The sequence below is a fragment of the Salvia hispanica genome, chromosome 1, assembly GCF_029641045.1.
Source record: "Salvia hispanica isolate PSC_SH4W2 chromosome 1, Shi_PSC_v1, whole genome shotgun sequence".
Lineage (NCBI taxonomy): Eukaryota > Viridiplantae > Streptophyta > Magnoliopsida > Lamiales > Lamiaceae > Salvia > Salvia hispanica.
The window spans coordinates 21949491-21971311 of record NC_142692.1 but is presented as its reverse complement, the minus strand read 5'-3'; the positions used below and the strand labels follow the sequence as shown (position 1 = coordinate 21971311).

At 35.2% G+C, this 21821-nt stretch overlaps 3 protein-coding genes across 6 annotated transcripts; 1 reads left to right on the top strand and 2 right to left on the bottom strand.

Moving 5' to 3' along the window:
- Window positions 1–10127: 10127 nt before the first annotated feature.
- On the bottom strand, window positions 10128–11710 carry LOC125222571 (chlorophyll a-b binding protein CP29.2, chloroplastic). Its single transcript, XM_048125261.2, has 2 exons — window positions 11188–11710; window positions 10128–10597 (listed from the first exon to the last, which is right to left on the bottom strand). Exons 1-2 carry the CDS (start codon window positions 11677–11679, stop codon window positions 10232–10234), a joined length of 858 nt encoding a protein of 285 aa, XP_047981218.2. The 5' UTR covers window positions 11680–11710; the 3' UTR covers window positions 10128–10231.
- Window positions 11711–17084: 5374 nt separating this feature from the next.
- On the top strand, window positions 17085–19720 carry LOC125222575 (high mobility group B protein 1). Of its 4 annotated transcripts, none has more exons than XM_048125266.2 (8): window positions 17085–17217; window positions 18208–18304; window positions 18397–18516; window positions 18598–18655; window positions 18763–18807; window positions 18898–18978; window positions 19075–19143; window positions 19335–19720. In XM_048125266.2, exons 1-8 carry the CDS (start codon window positions 17127–17129, stop codon window positions 19389–19391), a joined length of 618 nt encoding a protein of 205 aa, XP_047981223.1. In that variant the 5' UTR covers window positions 17085–17126; the 3' UTR covers window positions 19392–19720. The 4 variants fall into 4 exon arrangements, with proteins under 4 accessions (XP_047981223.1, XP_047981225.1, XP_047981226.1 ...); XM_048125268.2 differs by having other exon boundaries at window positions 17091–17217; window positions 18208–18283; XM_048125269.2 differs by lacking the exon at window positions 17085–17217 and adding an exon at window positions 17606–17923.
- AIRP2 (RING/U-box superfamily protein) lies at window positions 19711–21499 on the bottom strand. The gene is made up of 5 exons (XM_048125265.2): window positions 21119–21499; window positions 20624–20774; window positions 20474–20540; window positions 20162–20396; window positions 19711–20072 (listed from the first exon to the last, which is right to left on the bottom strand). The coding sequence occupies exons 1-5, from the start codon at window positions 21181–21183 to the stop codon at window positions 19865–19867; spliced, it is 726 nt and encodes a 241-aa protein (XP_047981222.1). The 5' UTR covers window positions 21184–21499; the 3' UTR covers window positions 19711–19864.
- Window positions 21500–21821: the final 322 nt, after the last annotated feature.

The window sequence follows — 21821 nt, the reverse complement described above, 5'->3', positions numbered from 1 at the left end:
CGAAAATACCCTCGATACCTTAAAGGGTATATATTTTTAATAAACTTATCATATACTCATATTTTTTATAAATATCTTTACAATATATTTTTGACGAATTTTCTAAATATAATTTGACCTTCAATATTATCACTTAATTATGTGACATGCAAGTAAAATTGCTTCTTCAATTTTTATATTAAAGAATTTTAAAATTGAATAAAGAACTTTTCTTTAATAATAAAAAATTTAATAATGATCTTTTCTTGCATGTCACTTAATTACAAAATTAAGTGATAATATTGAAGGTCAAATTATATTTTGAAAATTCATCAAAAATACATAGTAAAGATATTTATAAAAAATATGAGTATAGGATAAGTTTATTAAAAATATATGCCATTTAAGGTATCAAGGGTATTTTTGTCCAAAAAAACTTGGAAATAGTTAAAAAGTACTCCAAATGATATTAACCCATAGTTGATGGACCTAAAATGATATTTTCAAAGTTCACGAACCTAAAATGATACTTTGGCAAAGTTCGTGGACTAAAAAAGATGTTCCCTCTATAAAAAAACGACCATACCATGCAGTTAGGCTGATAATTCTGAATTATGATAAACTATCAATTTGTTATGTTTTGCACGTCCTATTCCTATGATACATTCACCGTACCTTTGATAGTAAGTTGGATACCAAACATGTACTCATTTTTATCTATATTATGATATTATCATTATCATACATACTAAAATGTAGTTACATGATGACAAACTCTTTGGTTGGTGCACGTTATTTTTCTTTCTTAATCTATATTTTATTCTTCTTTCTATTTGTTCACACTCACATTTATTGTAAAAGAGTGCAAATTTGTTTCAATGATCGTATTATGTTTTTGAACTCTGTCTAAGAGCTAATTTCACTAATATTTTTTATCCGAATATTCAAAGACTAAATTTATACTACAAATTAGAACAATTTAAATTGGAAGTTCCCTTAAATACATAAAAAAAACTAGCGGAAATTGAAAATATTTTACTCATACCTACCATCTCTTATAGAATATTTTCAATAGCCTTTTTATGAATTGAGCCACAAATTCTTCAATGATATAAATGTTGAATCAGTCATACCTAAATTATTCGAATTCCATGTGCAGTGGTAGGAACTCATTTATAACTTCTCTAAATAGAACACAAAGTTATACTTTCGACGGATCATTTTTAGATTTTTTTTAATTGTTCTTTAATGTTGCATGATTCATTGCACGTAGATATTTGAATAATGATAGTAAAATGGTTTGGTGGAAATCCAATTTCGTCTAATTAATTATAGGTAAGGACTAAGGAGACAGTTAATAATATAATTTCATAGCAATATTTTAGGTTATTCTTTCCAAAATTAAATAGGTCTGGATATATAAAATTCGAGCCTATAGTATACCCCCTTTTATTTATAAAGGGAGATTATCTCAGAAAAATATAAAAATGAAGAAAATAGAAAGCATTTTTTTAAAGAAAATCCCTAATTTCTTTTACTTACATGCTGGACAACAATTTTCTTCCTTTCTTTTAACTCCTTTTTCTATTAGATATGAATGAAATCGATTACAAACCTTCCGTAAATAAATAAATGCAAGTGCAATAAATGTTCCTACTTTCTAGTGATGCGAAGTGAAAAATAAATCAATAAATGCCCTTCCAAACAACCTCATTCAGAATTATTTTACTACATTATCATTTAAATAGATATACTAAGAAATACTCCTTTTTCTTGAAAAAAACAGAGTTTATTAATGAAATCAACAGACCATAGCCTCGTCTCAAAATATGCATCGCATCAATCATCAATCGATTTTTTTTTACAGAATTATACATAAACGGGAGAATGGATTAACTTTTACTCTCATACTCGAAGAAAAGGGGAATGGATGGAAAAGAAATAAAAAATCAATAAAGTTTCGCAATCTTGAAAAATGTATAATTTCAAAATCAAAAGTGAAAAAGGTCAAGTCGTGAAAGACACATTGAAAAACCAAGCACATGTTAGACAGTCTTTGTATAAGATCACGGGGAAATAGTAACTACCTACAATTTATAAATAATTGGACAAAGGGTCACAAAATCATTAAATTTGTCAAAATATGGTCTTAACCGTAATTTTGAACTACAATAAAAAAATCATGAAATTTACTAATTTATACTTGTCCGCAATTATCTCACTTTGAAAATTTTGGAGACTTACATGTGTAATATATTGTCCATGTTTATTGACAAATTGATTTCTTATATATTAGATGATACCACTATTGTTTAAATCACTTTCATTAACGTACATGTAGGATTTCTTGATTGTCATATTAGAGGTATAATTTTACCAAAAAATTTATCATTGAATAAATGCTAGTCGTAATAAATCCAAAAGTATTACTACTACTTTTAGCTGATTTTTAAAATTATTGGAAAGGTTGAAATTTCACTAAAATCATTACAATGAAAGTGGTTTCAAACATGAACATGGGCTGTTCGATTCCTGGGAATCCACAAAAACATCTCATGTGGGGCCCACAATAAAATGGGCATCTTATCATATCACGTTTAATTGGGCATTGTGGGCCTTGATAATATTTATTCTTATTTTTGTAGGTCCTGTTGTATTTCCTAGAAAATATGCACTTTTTATAGTTTTCTTTTTTAGTTTAATATACCCTTTTGTAGTTGAACTTTTTTGTTTGGGATAGGGTTTCATAATTGAGTCCATACAATGATAGGTTGATTTAGATTAGGGTTACTTATGCATTATGCTATTAATAAAAATAGAAGGAGATGAGATACTTATAACATAAGGAAAAAAAAATAGAGAAATACTAAGTATTTTCTTGTTTTCTTATTTTTTATGTCTTTATACTATTAAAGGTAAATAAAATTTATATAAATCCACTAGAATTTCCTAGATATAAAAAAATATCCCCACACCATTAAATAAGGAAATTTCAAGATCTTAATCCATATATAGGTTCTTTGTACCCAGAAGTCAGTAACTTATAATTACAGAAGGTGGATGACATCCACATCACGTGGTTTTTTCAGGTAAAACAAGTAGTATATTTTATATTTTTTCAGATATAACAATTATTTTCTATATTAATCAAAGTGTGTCCCTCATGTTTTTTTATACAGTTTTCTTCGAATAAAAGTTAGTACTATCTTCGAATCGCCGATCAGTATCTATCAATATATAACATGGCAGTTGTGGATAAATTCACGAAAATGCCATTTTAGTTCGTTTTGGCGGGAAAAGTGAGTGTACATTGGACAAGAATTTAGATTTACGTGTATGTAGTAAAGAATAAATTGCTGTAGAATAGATATTGCCAAAAGTAAATTTACATTGAATAATGTGAAGGCAAGAGGTGATGCATATTCCAAAAGTTAGTAATTTACGAGAAATGTTGTCAATCTCGATTAAGGGAAAAGATCTCGATTAAGGGAAAAATTGACATATAAGAACGATAAATTGGTAAGCAAGTATTTAAAATGTGAATTCAAGATTCTAGAATGAAGCCATATTTTTCTATAAATAACAACCAAAACCTTCATATATTCAGTAACAAAATTTTCTCCCTCAAGTTTAGTGGCGGATTTAGGGGGGCAGGAGGGGGCGGTCGCCCCTTCCCGGTCGTTCGGAGAGCCTAAACTTTCCCTTGAATCGAGCCGAAAATAGCATATCCGCCCCCTCCGCGGAGTGTAGAAATATACTTTGTTTTCAATAAATGACATATAAAATGGAGTAGTCTAATGGTTTGTGTGTTGATTTTTTTCTAAGAGGTCTAAGGATCAATCCTCAACAAGAGCATATTTTTTTCATTTTTTACTCTTTTAGTTTATCAATTCATATTTCTTTCTTATCATCAAAATAATACCTTTAAATACTTTATAAAATCTATTCATATTTATTTAAATACTTTATAAAATCTATTCATATTTATTTCTTATCATCAAAATAATACAGTTAAATACTTTATAAAATCTAAACTTTTACTAATTTGCACATATTTGCATGCTAATTCATGTTTATATTTTATTAACGAAGCTAGTGCTACTTAAATATTAATATAATATTATTTATTTAATTATTAAAAATATTAATAAATTAAATATTAAATTTTCGCCCCCACTATTTTTGGGGTCTGGATCCGCCACTGCTCAAGTTGGTATATATTTTCATTTTCAATTTGAGAGAAGTCCTTCAAATGTTTGTTAATGAATCGGTACTGTGAAGTGATGAATAATAGGTGGGTCTCAACATTATTACGAATTTTTTAGATATATTGTTTCACGTTGTTGTAAAGAACAAATTTGCCTAATTTATACCCAGAGATGTTCAAAACCTGAGATATTTTTCGTTTCTCCTTGCAGTGTAGTGCTTGATGTAGTGCTTGAGAATTGGAGTGGAGGAAGCTTTGTAAGTTGAAACCATTCTTTTGATGCCTTCATGCAAGAAAATCGTTGGCATAGATCGCTCGCCATGGCCGTTGAGGCTTTGAAATTAAATACTGCAAAAATCGGACCTCCTTTTCTTCCGGCATTGGAGAAATTCCATCGAAGGCGTACATACATGAGTTTAAGAAAGGCGGGTGGTGAAGCCGGACGAACGGAGAGCTGGCGAGGCAGGGCGGTTGAGCAGCTAGACAGGATGGCATACATAGGGCGGTGGTGTGGGGCCAACTTGCTATTGCAGTTGCAGAGAAGAACAAAGGGTGTAGTTTTCTATTATAGATTAATTTAAAGCCCATTTTATTTTATCCAATTTTTTAATATAAGTTCCTCACTCTAAGTCTTGCTATAATTGAAGTCCTGATCAATGGTTGGTGTACTTTCATTTTTTTTTCTAATTCATAAAGTCGTTTGTATCCTAATTTTAATAAACAAATGTAAATACTTTTGATTTTGGTTATTGATATTGATTACTTTACTTCTCTTAATGAGACTAAATTGAATAGTGCTATAATATCATAATCATTAATTGAATATTTCATATGTTTTAGTAATTTTTTTTATATCTATCCATATTATGAAAAATAATTTATATTAAAATTATGTTTAATCATTTTGAAAATATATGCTTATTGAAGGCAATTCTCATACGCAATATAGATAACACAGTTATATTTAAATTTTAATATTTTTTATTAGAAGTTAATTTTAATATTATTCTATTAGTTTTCTCATTCTTTTGATCCCATGAGTGTCTGTTCTTGGATCTGCCATAACCGTGAGCTTGGTGCTGCTGCGAGTTCCTACTATTGACGGAAGAGAGAAAGAATTGTGGCGCCATCCTGAAGTAGGGTTAAAGGGGATATAAGTTATTGTACCACTTGGACTTTAGTTTGGGCTTTCATATGTTGGATTCTATTATTTGAACTTTAAATAATAGTAGGGGTATACTTACAATTTTATAATAATAGTCAAATTGTGTTTTAATTTGAGTGTTCAACTTTATGGAATCTATCTATTCCAGCTATATTATTTATGAAAATATTTAGATTTAAATTTATTGAATTTTTTAATTTATTTATCATATAAACAATTTTAAGTATATCGTCATTGACTGAATATTTTTTTAGTTATGTATTTTTGTGTCAAGAATTTTTGTATTCTATTATTTGAACTTTAATGATAGTTGGAGTATACTTCAAATTTTATAATAATAGTCAAATTGTGTTTTAATTTGAGTATACTTAAAATTATTTGCCGAATATTTGATACTCACTTAATTTAAAGTGGGATGAGAGAATACATTTCTCTTTGTTATTATTTGTAATGTTTTGAATTGTTTATAATTTTATGAATACTTATTTTATTCATCATTGAGACATTTTTTTTATATACTTTATCTAATAAAGTGTTAACATATACCGTATAAATGAAAATACTATTATCTTCACTTTATTCTCTGTCTTACTTTATTTTTTTTCGTCACTCAACTCACAAAATAAAAAAAGTATGGATGTATATAATGATATTAATTTTATATCTATTTAATTATTTAGAATATTTATTTGTTATAAGAAAATCTTATGTCCCGTGCATAGCACGGGTGATAACACTAGTTTATAGTAAATTTAAATATAACACTACATTTATAAGATGAATATGCTATCCATCGATTGATCTAGACATATCAAATGATCTTATACAAATGTTTTACGCTTAAATTTACTTGCAGTCCTATAATTTTAAAGAATAAAATGGACATGATTTTTATCATCTCTTTTTCTAACAAGTACTTTTCGTAGCATTGGTTTGTGAATTGTGAGATGACATATTGTTTATATGTCATAACAAACGACACTGATAATAAATTTAGAAACTAAAAATTATGGTAAAATTCAAATGTGACTTAGATAGATTTGAAATTCTAACTTGTAACCAATGTATCATTTATATGCATTGTTTCAAAGCTAAAAGAACAATACCAGCAAAGCAAAACATAAATAAAAGAAAAAATAAATACTTGGGTACGTAGTGTGTGTGGTGCATATTGTTATGTGCGCAATGTGTATTATGTGTGAGTGTTGTGTGCGTGCGCGCAAATTTTGTGTGTAATGTATCTATTGTAATTGTAGGCGTTGTGTGTGTTTAGGGAGTGCATGTGGTGTGTGGACAGTGACGGAGGCAGGATTTTTGATTCGGGGTGCGATATTTACTTTGATATAGAGAAAATTATTCCCTCATTTTTCTTTCATTTTATTAGTTGTGAATATAAAAATATAAATATAATAATTATGTAGTAATAAATAAATTACCTTCAAAGTAAACCTTTTTGAAAATAAAAAATACACTAAGTAAACTATTGATATTGTATAGAAAAAAAATTCATAAACATAGTAATCTATAGATAAAAACGATTGAAAGTCTCCATATAAATAAAAATATAATCACTATAAAATGGAAGAAGAAAAGAATAAATTGCAGCAAAAATACTCTCAAGTTTCTTGTAAGAGTACAATATATCACCAAAATATAAAGGAGAATATAATAATAGAGGAATATTATAAATGAGGCCACTGGAATCTTTCTCGCGTCTCAGAGAAGGCGAGAGGCGCATTCTACCACTGCGCCACTAAAGATTTTTTACAGATGGTACAATATATAATACAAAACCGTATTTTTGGGGGTACAGTTGTACCCCTTGTACTACACTGGATACGCCAGTGTGGGTGGATTATGTATGGTGTAATATGTATACAGTTTGTGTTATGTGTGTGTGTGTAGTACGTGTGTGCATGCATACAATGTGTATTGACTATTGTATGTGTGCATAATTCCTTTAAATTTCATATCAATTACTTTATTTTAGTAAAAAAAATTATGATACTGAATTAACATTCAATTTCCTCAAATTCAATTTAATGACGTACATTTATTAAATACAGAGTATGATAAATATGAAAAAGTAAGATACTAACTTCTGATTATTTTTTTAAAATAATCGTTTTATGAATTGACAAAAATAAAACGGGTAACGGTTGATTAGTCTATTTTTATGAAAAATCAGAGATGCCATGCCACGGAAAGCAATCATATATGAGTTGATTTTTATACTCCATATTTAAGAATTAGTAGCTGGCCTCTTGTACGTGTTTGACATTCACATACCTATCATGTAAGCTATATTTAACGATTTAACTTAAAAATTCAGATCTTAGACCGATTGAGTTATGAGTTGGTGAATCGAGTATTTTTTTCTATAAGAATTTGGAGAAGCCCAAAAAATATTTATATTACGGTTCGGCCTACTAAGTAAACTATTCGACAATATAATTAAATTACATTGGCTATACAAGTAGATGGCTCATCGAATAATAATGGGCCTCATGCTTTAGAGTGGAGCAATGCCAAATAACGAATATTGCAAAAGAGTTTAAAAAATAACCTGAACTAAATGTAACCAATTACGTGAGAGAGAAATAAAAAAATTGATTGTGTCATTTGCACGTATGTTGTCATAAACTTTAAAAATATTATTTGGTGTCTCTAATATTGGTAGTTATTACCAAGTTCTTTTGTTATTTTAGTTTAGTTCACCTAAATTGTGTGTTTACTTAAAAACATGAAAACTAGATGTAACTAATTTATTGGATTTTATCAACATATTAAAGTAATAAAAGATTTCTCATGCATAACATCATAATTTTGCAATTGAAAATAGTTTGAGAATTTCAACATATAGTTATTTCTTGGCATTGTATAGATGAATTATCACCGAAACATCCTTAATTATATATCTAGGGATGTCAATCTAGCCCGAAATTCACGGATCGACCCAAATTACCCGATAAAATCATAGGGTTAGGGTCGGAAAATCGCAACCCATATTCAGAAGCGGCCTACACGGGCTAACCCGTTCAGGTCGGCGGGTTATGCGGGCTGGCCTGAGTGGGTAGCGGGTTAGCCCACAGGTTGAGCATTTAATATAAAAATATGATTAAAATTTTGGATTATATACTTATATGAAGTATATTTGGTAATATCAATATTAAATACAACATTGATATGAAGAATATATGGTAATTATGTCATTCTCTCTCAAATTGAAAGTTAGAGTTGATTTCCATTTAATTGTAGTTAGATTCATGTGTGCTATTAATTAAACGATATGTTTATCTATTTTGTTTCAATTTTCAATTGCTATTATTTTCTTTCTCTTGATCACTTTGATAATATTTTACTATTTGCGACAATCTGCTTTTTAATAATTTAGAATATTGGATTTGATAGAAAGTAACATATAAGATTACTATTGACCCGAATAGTCGTGGGTTAGCTCGGAATTCGAAGATTTAGAGTTAGGGTTAAAAATTCAGAGCCTGAATAACCCGCACCCAGATAGCCCAATAACCTGAGTGGATTGGCTCGAACCTGGACGGGTTAGCCCAATTGACATCCCTAGATATATCAATAAAAAGTTACTGAAGCACTAGTTCGTTGCTCGGATAGCTACTCCAATTCTATTTTGTTAAGATTATAAAGTTATAAATTGTGAGCGAGTACATCGATAACACTAATTAAAGTATAGAGTATAGACAATAAAATTATTTAAATGCAAAATAGAGAGAAACAGAGTGTGCCAACTTAAATGAGTTGATAAAAAATTATAAAAATTCATCCATGATTTGGGAGGATTTTAGTTTTAAAAAAAAAAATGTAAAAGGATCAAAATCGTAAAAATATGAAAGTCCACGGACCACCAATGTAATTCTTGAAGTCCATTGATCACATACATGCAAACGACAAATCTATTTTTTGTAATTCACTCATAATGAGTACTGAGTAGTAGTATTAAGGTAGTAGTACTGAGATATAAATGGGAGTAGTTTAACCGAGAACCATTGTAAATTGATACTCCCTCCATCCCAGATAATTCGATCCAATATTTCATTTCAGGTCGTCTCATATAATTTGTCCCACTTCATTTTTATCATTTTTGGTAGTGGACCCTATATTCCACTAACTCATTCTTACTCACATTTTATTACTCCTCGTCCCGCTTAAGATGACACATTTTCCTTTTTAGTTTGTCCCAACTAAGATGACACATTTCCTTTTTTGGTAACTTTCTCTCTCCAATTAATATACCCAACGATTTTTTCCCACTCTTATTAAAATATTCATCTATCTTTCTCTCTTTATTTTAATACTTAAACCCACCATTTCTCTCTCAAATTAAACACTTTAACCAATAACTCCTAAAATTTCGTGCTGGCCAAGAAGTGTGTCATCTTAGCCGGGACGGAGGGAGTATAAAACTAATATTTTAAAAGTAGGATCCACATTCCACCAACTTTTTCAACTCACTTTCTATTAGATTTCTTAAAATCCGTGCCGGATCAAAGTGTCTCAAATTATCTGGGACGGAGGGAGTATATTTTATACTGTCACTTAATAAATTATTCAGTTCTTATTATAAGATAGTTCTGAATTGAATCCTTCACACTAAAAGTATACTATCAATTGATAAGTCTATTCTTAACCAAAAATTAATTATTTATATTAAGAATAGTGATGAAACTCGATAATCTTTTGAACACATTTAATGAGTTTTTGGTTAACAACATATCATCATGTCCATGTAATAAAACGATAGAGACAAAATATCACAATTTTTACATGAGAACACCCATAAATTCATTTTACATATAGCATGGATTGATTTATGTTCTTAACAAAATATATAAATTAGCAAGTGATCAAGAGAAAAAGCCGAAGGTGTCCAAAATGGTGGTGTGGAGCGGGTCGCTCAAATGGGTCACCCAGTTGTTGAGCGGCCCTTTACCAGTGGCGGCCGCTTGGACGGCAAAGCCCAGGAACGCCACCATCGCGAGACGAGCGTGTTTGATCTCAGCTAGTTGGAGTGTCTCCTTCTTCTCTGGGTCGGCTGCTAGTCCCAACGGGTCAAAGTATGACCCGCCAGGGTACAACCTCTTTTCCGGGTCAAGCTCCGCATTCCTCTGGAACTCAATGTACCCGATCACGAGCACCTCGATCCATATCAATGTGGATATTGTGAAGGGCAATGGTTGTCCTAGGTACGATGATCCCTCCACCAGCTCCACCTATATAATATAAAATCAATATCAATTTAGATTATTTAAAATTTAATTAAAATTTCTGATTATTTATCACAAATATTGACACCTAATATCATGGAACTTTTAAAATGCGAACTTTGAACTTGACATATACTCCCTTCGTTCCTAAAAAATTGACAAAGTTGTATATGGTACGAGATTTAATATGCAATTAGTAAAGTAAGAGGGAGAGAGGGAGGAAATAGTAAGAGAGGAGGGAAAAAGATAGTGGAAGTAATTTTAATGGATTATGGGTCTATGTTAGTGGACTGGCCAAAATGGAAAAACTAGTCTATTTTTTGGGATCGAGAGAGTAATATCATAAATTTATATAGTTGTTGAACTTTTTTCACCCGCGACAAAATTCAACTAGAGATAGATAGCTATATGCTTCTAACTTGGGAGTTTATAATCATATCAGTATCATTTTTTAGTAGTAGCATATCTTATGTGATGTAATAACAAATGAAATGTAGACGAATTTTGTTGCTAGTGGGAAAAATAAAAAAACTAATCAAGTTGGTGTGAAGTTTAAAGTTTGTGGGAAAAATAAAACAAGTATTTAAGTATCTTACTTTGCCAGCATCCTGCCAGGTGATGCCAGTGAGCCACTCGACGGTGAGAGCGCCGAGGGTGGCGAGCATGGCCCACCTTCCGTGGATGAGCTCGCATTCCCTGAACCTCTGGAGGCCGAAAACCTCGCTGTAGGGCTGGAACGGAGTGGACTTGACGTCAGCCAGCTCCGTTCTGGTCCCGATAATGTCTCCCGCCAAATTCTTGGCCAGGTTCTGATCGAGCGAGTCCAAATCAAACTGCAGGTACTCGGCAGGCTTCCCGAGGCCGAACGGGTCGAAGCCGTAGTCCCCGACGAGGGAGCCGTCGAGATATTCGGGGGCCTTGGCGCCGGGAAACCATAGCGGGCGGTCGGTGTTGAAGCTCTTGGAAGGGGATTTCTTCGCGGGTTTTTTGCCGCCGAAACCGAAGCGGGCCTGGACGCGGCCCGACCCGGAGTGGACGTCGGAGAGGCGGATGCCGATGAAGGAAGAGGCGGCGGCGGCGGTGGACATTGTGGTGATTGGAGTTGGGAGTTGTGGTGATTTTGGGGTTGAGATATAGGATTTGAATTTGATGAGGGAGATCGAGATTTTTTGTGGGAGGGGGGAATGGGGAGCGTTGGATTGGGGGAGTGGATCCATCTAACGCCTGTGGGAGCCTCCGCCTTATCTCATTCTTATCTTCAGTGATTTCAATTGGTGCGTACATGCCGAGTTTCTGTGGTTTATAGTGACGCCTCTCGATTGGATTTTATCTCTTCTGCATACCATTTTTTTAACATGAGGTAACGCTAACAACTGTTTTTTACAACACTATACATCTCCGTCCGCCATTAAGAGTCTCATTTATGGGTGACACAGATTTTTAAGAAATATTAAAAAAAGTGGGTGGAAAAAAAGTTAGTGGAATATGAGTCTCACTTGTATAATTAGTTTAAATTGAAATGTGATTGAAATGAGTTAGTGCAAGATGAGACCCTATTACCGTTGATGGTAAATATGAAACGTGATTTCTATTCACGGACAGAGAAAGTAACTAAACTCAGAGTGTACGAATGTGTTTGTATATGGTGATCGTTCATAGTAGAAAATTAATTGTTCTAATTTTGAATAAAAAATAATGTTTAAAAAATTAAGTGAATGAAAAATAAAATAAAATTGAGCATAAAATAATGATTAAACAGTAGTATTTTTTTAAAAAAGATGATATAATAATTGAAATGTTCTAAAAAGAAATACTCCGAATTATTCACAGTGAGATGATGAAAGTTAGGGGTGTCAAAATGGATATTAGGTATCGGATACCCGATATCCGAACCCGAAATATCGAGTAATTGGATATTCGATATCCGTTTTTTGGATTTCGGGATCGGGTTCGGGTATAGGATTTTTGAATTATCGGATATCGGATTATCCGATACCCTATCGGGTATACCAAAATTATCCGATTTTTTTACAAAATTTTAAATTTAATAAATTATGTATTTATTCTATTATTTAAAAATTAAATAATTAAATCTAGTCCCAAAATCTTTCACTCTTAAGTCACATTTAGGGTTAATATATGAATTGTGATATTTATTATTGATTAATGATGGATGCCATAACTTATGAATTTTTTATTTCTAAAAATTTGTACTTCTCTTAATCGAACTAATTCAAGTTTGTATCGAATTGGATCTATTACAAGTTTGTATTTCTAAAAGTTTTTAGTTAATTTTGTTAAAAAAAATCAAAATCAAAATAAAAATCCAAAATCGGGATTGGATACCCGATTTTTCGGGACTAGATACCCGAGTCGGGTATTTGGGTACTCAAAATTATTTTTGGATCGGATTAGATTTTGAGAAATTCGAAATCGGGTACTCAAAATTTTTGGATCGGATATCCGCGTGTATCCGATTTGACAGACTTTTGAACGTAGTCTTGCATAACTGTTGGCTGTTGACTGGGCACAAGAACTTTGGACCGCTATGTCAACACCTTGGAGTTATATTTTATATAATACTCCTTATATATGGGTTATATTGGTTTTATAAAGTGTTAAATGGAATCGTGTTAACACGAACAGTCATTAATTTTGGCTAGTTATTATTATTCGGAATATAGATATGATGATCATTATTTGGAATATAGATCTGACGATCCATAGCACTATTTTCACTATTCTTTTTTACTCATTTTGTTTATTATTATTTTATATTAAAATCTGTTGCTATTTCAAAAGTTTCTCTTTATAAAAGATGAATGTAGTACTCCATAATTAACAAAATTATGAAAATATAATGACGTGTATTCGATTTTGTGAATTACTGTAACTCATTTAGTGAATCCACCCAAAACGCATTGAGCCCAATCAACAGAGGCCCAAAACAAAAGAATTTGTGTATGTCCACGTGTTGTGTCGTAGTTAACTTTGCGCATAAACAAACTGGCTAAATCGGTTCCACCTCCAACAGTTCAATTATCTTATCCACATAGTTAAACCCGGAACTGTATGAACACGATCCGAAAAATCAGGCATTCAAAAAATTGTATTACTTGATATTTGATCGGAAACATATTTTGAGTATCGAAAAAACAGAAATCATTTATGACAACGCGATTCTTTTTTGAAATCTTTCATTCAAAAAGAAAATACTACTTCCTTCGTTCCATTTGAAATGGAACATTTCCATTTCAAACTTGACACAAGATTTTACTTGTATATAGTTTTACTTGATATTTGATCGGAAACATATTTTGAGTATCGAAAAAACAGAAACCATTTGTGACAACGCGAATCTTTTTTGAAATCTTTCATTCAAAAAGAAAATACTACTTCCTTCATTCCATTTGAAATGGAACATTTCCATTTCAAATTTGACACAAGATTTTACTTGGATATAGTTTTGTTGTAAGAGTAATTAAGAAAATAAAGTAAATGAGAGAAAAATTAAATAGAGAAAATATTTAAAAATATGTTATTTAGTGTTGATGTTGTAGATGAGATCATGAGAGGGACGGAGGAGTATATACTTAAGTCAAATATACATCATATACTTACAAAATACTGCTCGCTGAAATAAAACTAGAAATTAATGTAAGAGCATCCGCATCGGTGCTCGACGGTAAGAGCACATGCTCTTATCGTCGGCACGGCGAGTACTTGCTGACCGTTGTGCTCTTGCCAACGGCACAACCCTGCTCTTAGCTAAGAGCACAGTCGTGTCAACGGCAAGAGCACGAGCAACGACGTGGCATGCTCTGATTGGCCGTTGGTTTATCCTTTATTTAAATATTTTTTAATTCGAAAAAATATGAAAAATCAGATTTAATAAAAAAATTATTTTCCCACTTCCCAATAAAATATATCTATTTTCTCCACACTTTTAATTTATTTTTTCATTATTTTTATCCCAAAGTTCACACTTTTATCTATAAATACCTTCATTTCAACGCAAAAAATTACACTACACCAAACAACTCTCTCAACCTCAATTTTTAGGATGTTTAATTATGTAATTTTAATTTTTAAAATTTTAATTATGTAATTTTAAAATTTTAGTAATTTGTAATAGTATTTCAAATATTTTTAATGTATTTTTATATTGTAGAAATGTTATTAGTAATTGAAGTATTTAAATTGAATAATATAATGATGGAACCCTTGAGCTTGTCCTTGCGGAAGAACATGAATATGGGTGTTGTGCTCTTGCCTAAGAGCAAGGAGTAAAAGTGAGTCCGGGTCCACCTATATGCTCTTGCTAAAGAGTACAGATGTGGATGCTCTAAAAATCGAAGACAAAAACAACAAAATATAATTATTTGTTTGATAAATAGATCTGGTATTATCCGAAACCTGAAATCCTAACAATTTTTAGTACCCATACCCGTACCCGAAACCCAAGTTTACGGGTAATGCGTAAGAGCATCTCCAATGCCGGCTAGCCAACCGGCTAGCCGATTCGCGTCGCTAGCCGGTCGGCTAGCCGAACCATTGGAGCAGGCCAGCGCCAAATCGGCGAAAAAAGCGGCGTAGGCTGGCCGATCGCGTGGCGCTGGCCGATGCGCTGGCCGCCATTGTGGCGTGCCGATCGGCCAGCGCCGTATTTCGAATTTTTTTTTGAAAACCTATATAAACACGATTTTAGTTTCATTTTCATTTGCACCACTTGTTTTAACGAGTTTTCTCTCTCTCTAAATTTTTGTACAAGAGCATCATCGAGCGATGGATCACAACAACGAGTCCAGTCCAGCGACGAGTAGATCTCAGACTACCACGGTACCCGTGGGATCTGGATGGGGCCAGATGGGCGGGCAGATGGGCCCAGGGTTTAACGTCCCTTGGAATCAGCTGATGGGGATGATGGCCGGAGCGCAGGGGGGTGGGAACCAGGGGGGTATGCCGGGCAGCGGACAGGCCAGCAGGGGGCAGGGTTGGGGAGGTATGCCCCAGATGCAGCAGCAGATGATGGGTATGCATCCCGGGATGCAGGGGTCACCGGGGGGGGGGCACGGTCTATCGTCCCTCTATGGATTTTTTTACGGCTTCGTCTCACACGTCGACCCAGGTGGAGACGCAGTTCACTGGCGATGACCTTTTGTCATTGCATGACATGGGGATCGATCTCGGGGATCCGGACACTCCCATTCCAGCGGGGCGGGCCGCGGCGAAGAAGAAGAAGACGAAGGGGAAGGCCAAGGTGGTCGGCGAGTCGTCGCAGCCCGCTGTTGACGACACCCCGCTCGGAGGAAGTGGACGGAGGATGAGTACGCCGGGGTGGCCAGGGGGTGGTTGGAGGTGTGCGACGATCCGCTGGTTGCGAACAACCAGCGGGTCGTCAACATGTGGGCGAACATTAGAGCTGCCTACAGGAGGAACTGCCCGGGTGGGAAGGACTTCAGCGGGGAGGAGGTCCGGAAGGGGTGGGAGCGCATCAGGGCCGCGGTCGGCCGTTTTTCGGCGTTGTACGCCAACGCCCTCCGTCAGCTCACTAGTGGGCAGAATGAGGAGGACGCCCGGAGGATAGCCGGGAGTCAGTTCCCCTTGGCGGGGAAGTACAAAGATTTCCACTTCTGGGAATGCTATGAGTTGCTGAAGGACTCCGAGAAGTTCCGGGTGGGGTGCGATGCTGGGTGGCCGAAGAAGCAGAGGCTGAACTATTCCGGCGACTACAGCGGCAGCAGCGGCGGATCCCACGACCTCCCCCTGGATGCTGAGGAGTTTCCGGCCCTTCCATCCTATGCTCGTCGCCCTCGCCCGGTTGGACAAAAGCTGGCGCAACGGGCAGCGAGGGGAGGATCCCCCTATCGCCCCAGGAGGTCGTCTCGGCACCTCCCCCCCCCCCCCCCCCGCGAGTACACCTTCTCGCGTCAAAAAACGTGAGAGCAGATGTACAAGGTCTTCCAAGATTGGAGGACCGCCACTGACCCCACGGAGAAGATATTTCTCCACTCGATGCTCGAGGGCATGCGAGTTGATTTGGATGCCGCGAGGGCACAGATGGGGGGTTCCGACGTGGGCTCAGATACCCCGGGTGGCGGCGGCGGCGGCGACGACGGCGACGAGGAGTAGAGAGGGCTCATGTGTGGAAGCCCTTTTTTAAAAAAAAAATCATGTATTTTTTTTTTAATCTTTGTACTTTTTTTTTAATGAAATGAATTAATTTTCCCGTATATGTGTCGTAAATTTAATTCCGTAATTTAATGGTTATTTTAATTCCGTAAATGTAGTATTTTTTGAATTATTTTTATTACGGCTGGCCTATGGCTGACCTAAATCTGATATGACAGGTGGATTTTTAGTGCTATTGACGTGGCAGGGAGAGAGAGTGACTGACCTATTTGCATTGGATGCTCTAACAGAGAAATCGGAACGGGTCGGGAACCGAACTGATAGCCTGATTAGGGACATCATTTGCGTAAATCTGAGATTCTCCTTACCGGCTGGGTCGGTACCCGGTTAAAGTAATGGTTCTATGCTACTCCACTTGCTATTGCTATATTCCTCTTCTTTCTTCATTGTACCTCTCTCTATTGACCGATCACCCATCGCTTGTTATCTTCTTGGTATGTTTTTTTTCTTAATCAATTTCACATTATTTCTAGGCCTGCGATTTACAGTTTGTTGCTAAATTGTTTTTGCATAATATTGGGAATATTAATCTTCTGTATATTGATGCTCAAGTGGTTTTCTGTGAAATTCTTTTTTGAGCTATAATGATTTGTGTAGTTTAGGTAGTTATGAGCTTATTTCCTTCCTAATTTTTCGGAAGCGGTTGATTTTAGTGTTTTGAATTTAATTATTTGGCTGCTTTTATTTAATTCAACTCTGTTTAACTGCACCACATGTAAAAAGCAACAAAAGTCCCATTCCTTCATGTAGCCGCTGCTTGTTTATAATTCTACTGCTTGATTCAGTCGCGCCCGATGCATCGTCCGCCACTATGGGAGGGCGGACGATGCCTCTCCACATCACGCCCGTAAATTAGTATTGTCCGCCCCATTGCGGGTGTCCGGACGATGAAAACGCGCTTTTTCCCATTTTCTAATATATAAATATATCTCATTTCTCACGTCAATTTCTTCTTTCCCCAAGTCAATTCTCTCACTCTAGCAAAACGAATCCCGACGACCACCTCACTACCACAACGGGCATAAATAGGCCTTGACTCGGCCCTATTCGATTGCGTGGCTAGGGCTACGGCCGATTGCTTGGCCGAACTTGAGCGTGAGCATCAAGAGTCAGAGGAGCACGTCCCTAGGCTAATCCAACGTGTTGTACTCCTTCGGCTTTTTTAATAAAATGAAGTTTTTCATATTGTGGTCTTAAATTTATGTATATTTTGCTATTTTATTATATTCGAAAACAAAGAAATTAAAAATGAATACAAAATACTCCGCCCCATTGTTGATGCCCTCAAGCATCACCGGTTGTTCGATTTTGTTTTTCTATGATTATTTGCTGCACGCCTTTTTATACGTTTATACATTTATGTAGCTTCATGTGTATACCATTCTAGCAACTATATCCAGAGTCATGGTTTTTGTGACTTGTAGATATGAAGCCTGGTAGCAGGAGCAGAGGGGCTACGAGAAAAGAAACTAAAGATGCATTGAAGCCTGTCGATGATAGGTTGATAATTCCTTCCACCGTGTGTGTGTTTGGTTAATCTTGCAATCTCATTGAGTTTATGCTGAAGTATGATGATATTATACGTATATTGATTGCATGTTTATTCGTTTCAGGCGCGCTGGGAAGAGGAAAGGTGTCCAAAAGGAAGATACACGGAAGAGTAAGAAGGAAAAGACGGCTATTAAAGACCCAAACAAGCCCAAAAGGCCCCCAAGCGCCTTCTTTGTATTCCTGTACGAGCTCCTGCATATTGCATCGTAGAATAGATATTTTCTCATGCTGTTATCACATTCGTGGTCAATCTGCTATCGCAGTGAGGATTTCCGGAAGACCTTCAAAAAGGAAAATCCAAATGTGAAGGCCGTCTCAGCAGTATGGATTTTGTTCTATTGTTAGTAACTTATTAATAATGCTGATTTCTAGTTTATAGATTCTAGACGTTATTAATTTTATGTTCTTTCCATGTGTTTTTGCTATAGGTTGGAAAAGCTGGTGGAGAGAGGTGGAAATCCTTGTCCGAAGCTGTAGGTGCTACTATCTCTTATAGCATTCGTATGGCTTGGTTTTGCTCTTTGAAGTCGGTTGACGCACTTCTCTCACATTCTAATTTTCAGGAAAAAGCTCCGTATGAAGCTAAAGCTGCGAAGAGGAAGGCTGAATACGAAAAACTTATGACTGCTTACCTCAAGAAGCAGGTGAATGCATCTCTTCTATACGCTCCCACACTTAATTTGATCGTAAGAATGCTAGCTTGATCTGTATCTCAAAGTCCCGTGTCATTTGATTTGAAGGAGAGTTCTTCTGACGAGGATGATGAAGGTTCCGAGAAGTCGGCATCTGAAGTTCATGACGATGAGCAGGTATGGTTGCCTACTTACTACTATGTCAGTAATAATTCGGTTTGTATGCAATAGTATTGGAGTATGCTGCTTTGTTCGTTGTTTTCGTTCTTGGAGTTCATTACGACTTCCGTAGTTCTAGTTTACTATGATAGCCTTCCTTGATGTGATTTTGGTTAAGTTTGTTAACGATATGAATACCCTTATCGCAGGAGGAAGATGAGGAGGAAGAGGACGAAGGTGACAACGACGATAATGACGAGGAGTGAAGTTAAGAATAACTCGTTGAATGCGTGCTATGAGTGGACGGTGGCCTTTGTATGCTTAAGAAATGGCCGTGCCCTACATTTTGCTATGTAAAATCGGACAAGCATGATGTGCACGTAATCTATGTATCGTATATAGCTCCTTATACGTGTGAGCGCTTTAGCATTGTTAATGTCAATGCTCTATGCTCTCTTGTTCATGTGTTGATTCAGACTTGAATTCATCTAATATGCACCTCTAAACATCAAAAAAGCTATGTAAAATTACTTATTTGATGGTTGTAAATAATTATATTATATACATGTAATCATCAGCATCAGATGAGAAGAAATCTGGAGTTCTAACAATAGTGCAAGCTTTGTTTCTGTTGTTTAAAATCGCCAAACCATATATACAGTAACAAATGGTATATAAATAAAAAAATCACCTGACAAATTCTGTACAAGAAATGGACAAGGATACTACCAGTCCTTGTTCAAGAATGAGGATCACAAGAGACCACCATCAGATTTGGCACGACAAGGGGCAGTTTTTCGATGTACACGATCAGTCGCTTCAGATTTTCCCTTGCAATGGTGGATAAGTCAGTTATGTCACAGTTGCTAGTGTATACCCAGAGCTCCCCGGAATTCATCCGCTTCAGGCTATCCCGACAGAACGGACATGACTGAGATTTGGCGCGCCTGAGCATGAAGCGTTACGCAATTAGTTTTATTTTTTGAGTAAAATCTCATCACACTATTTACAAAGCGTACAAAAATCGAGGCTTTACCAGTCTCTGTAGCACTGAACGCACAAAGAATGACTGCAACGAGGCAGGACAACCTTTGTGTTCATCTCCATGCAAATCCCACATTCTTCCTCCCTCTCGATTTCAATCTCGGACAATTTCCCCTTGATCGTCTCATCTCTTCTCGTGTACTTAGTGTCACACAGCTCCCTCTGCTTCCTCTCCTCAGCATCAGTGATCCCATTGTGAAGTTGCAGCAAAGAGGGGAATATCACTCCTGAATCAAAGATCAAGAACTAACGTAAAAACATGGCAAGTAACGCGGTAATATGAATGATCTATATGTTAACTCACCGTAGAACTCCCTCAAACTCGCCTTCCTTTCATGAATAGACATGGTTGTTTTACCATTACCATAAGCCTAAAACCACCAACCACATCGTCAAGATTCACCACGATGCAAATTAGCACAACGTACGATATGCATAAAAACCATGAAACTACCTTGTAGATAAGGATCCGAATAAGCCCAAGTGCACCGGCTAGGTGACAATCAGTCCATTGAACAAGGAAAAGAAAAATATGCGCGCAAGGGCTATACGATAGCCTCATCTGAATGCAAGCACCATCATATGCCCTCGGATAATCCGATGCCCTGTATCTCAACATCAGATGATAAAAGAAATGACTTTCACATTACATCCACCCAAAACAACATCTTGAATGATTTTCCAAATGTAACCCTAAATTCACAAGATGGCGAATTTTACAACTTACATTAAAAATTGATTTAAACCCCTAATATCATGCTCCTAATCACCTTCCCTTGCTATTTAGCTACACAATTCTCAAGACTGAAACCTACTAGCATCAAAATTTCATCTTCAAAGAAGATGTCTCAACTCCACATAAATTAAAGCAGTAAAAATAAAGATACAAGAGTGGATTTAACAACAAGTTTGCCTACCCTAAAAATTCAAGAAAGCAAAAAAAACTTACAAGGTGTTGGCATGTTGAATATCAGCTTCAAGCGCTTTGAGTGAATCTTTAAAAGACTTCCTCATCACCCTCCCACTTCCTTTCTCTCACTCCCATCCAATTTTCACCCAAATATTCTACTCTTTCTTCACCCTCTCTCTCCTGAAATGATCAAAGACTCCACCTTTTTTCACAGAACGTTCAAGAAAGAGGGAAAAAAAACCAGACCCACAACAAGGATTAAAAAATCCAGCAATTGTTATTGTTATCCCCTAAAAAGGGCAAATCAAAGATTGATAATTTAGATAGGTTAGTGATGGCGTTTTGGCTTGGAGCACACGCTTCAATTACTGCAACTCTTTACTTTCATTAACAAATCAGTAGTGTGTATGTGTTAGGTGCGTTAGTTTCTTTTGCCTAATTTAACGCAATCTAAAGCTTGCCTCAAAAAGGGGGCCCAATTCCATAATCTTTTACTAATTCTACTACTCTACTAATTACTTTTTAATCACATAAAAATATCGACCACTAGTCCAAGGTAGTATTTTTATTTATTTTTATTTCAATACTGTTGAAATTATTATTGATATTATCAAACTAAATATCGAGCTCTGAGTTGTGTGTATAATTTACAAATTTGATGATTCAAGTAATGTATAAATAAATATCACCGACGCGTACAAATAGTGAAAGATCAGCAGTCTTGGAGAATTTATGCGGTTAT

Coding starts and splice junctions, on each gene's coding strand:
- LOC125222571 (XM_048125261.2), bottom strand. CDS start 11,679: ATGTCCACCGCCGCCGCCGCCTCTTCCTTCATCGGCATCCGCCTCTCC. Junction 10,598..11,187: donor CCTGGCAGGATGCTGGCAAA/GTAAGATACTTA, acceptor TATATTATATAG/GTGGAGCTGGTGGAGGGATC.
- AIRP2 (XM_048125265.2), bottom strand. CDS start 21,183: ATGAGGAAGTCTTTTAAAGATTCACTCAAAGCGCTTGAAGCTGATATT. Junction 20,775..21,118: donor ATTCAACATGCCAACACCTT/GTAAGTTTTTTT, acceptor GTTGAGATACAG/GGCATCGGATTATCCGAGGG. Junction 20,541..20,623: donor TTCGGATCCTTATCTACAAG/GTAGTTTCATGG, acceptor TGGTGGTTTTAG/GCTTATGGTAATGGTAAAAC.
- LOC125222575 (XM_048125266.2), top strand. CDS start 17,127: ATGCTACTCCACTTGCTATTGCTATATTCCTCTTCTTTCTTCATTGTA. Junction 18,305..18,396: donor TTGATAATTCCTTCCACCGT/GTGTGTGTTTGG, acceptor TATTCGTTTCAG/GCGCGCTGGGAAGAGGAAAG. Junction 18,517..18,597: donor AGCGCCTTCTTTGTATTCCT/GTACGAGCTCCT, acceptor CTGCTATCGCAG/TGAGGATTTCCGGAAGACCT.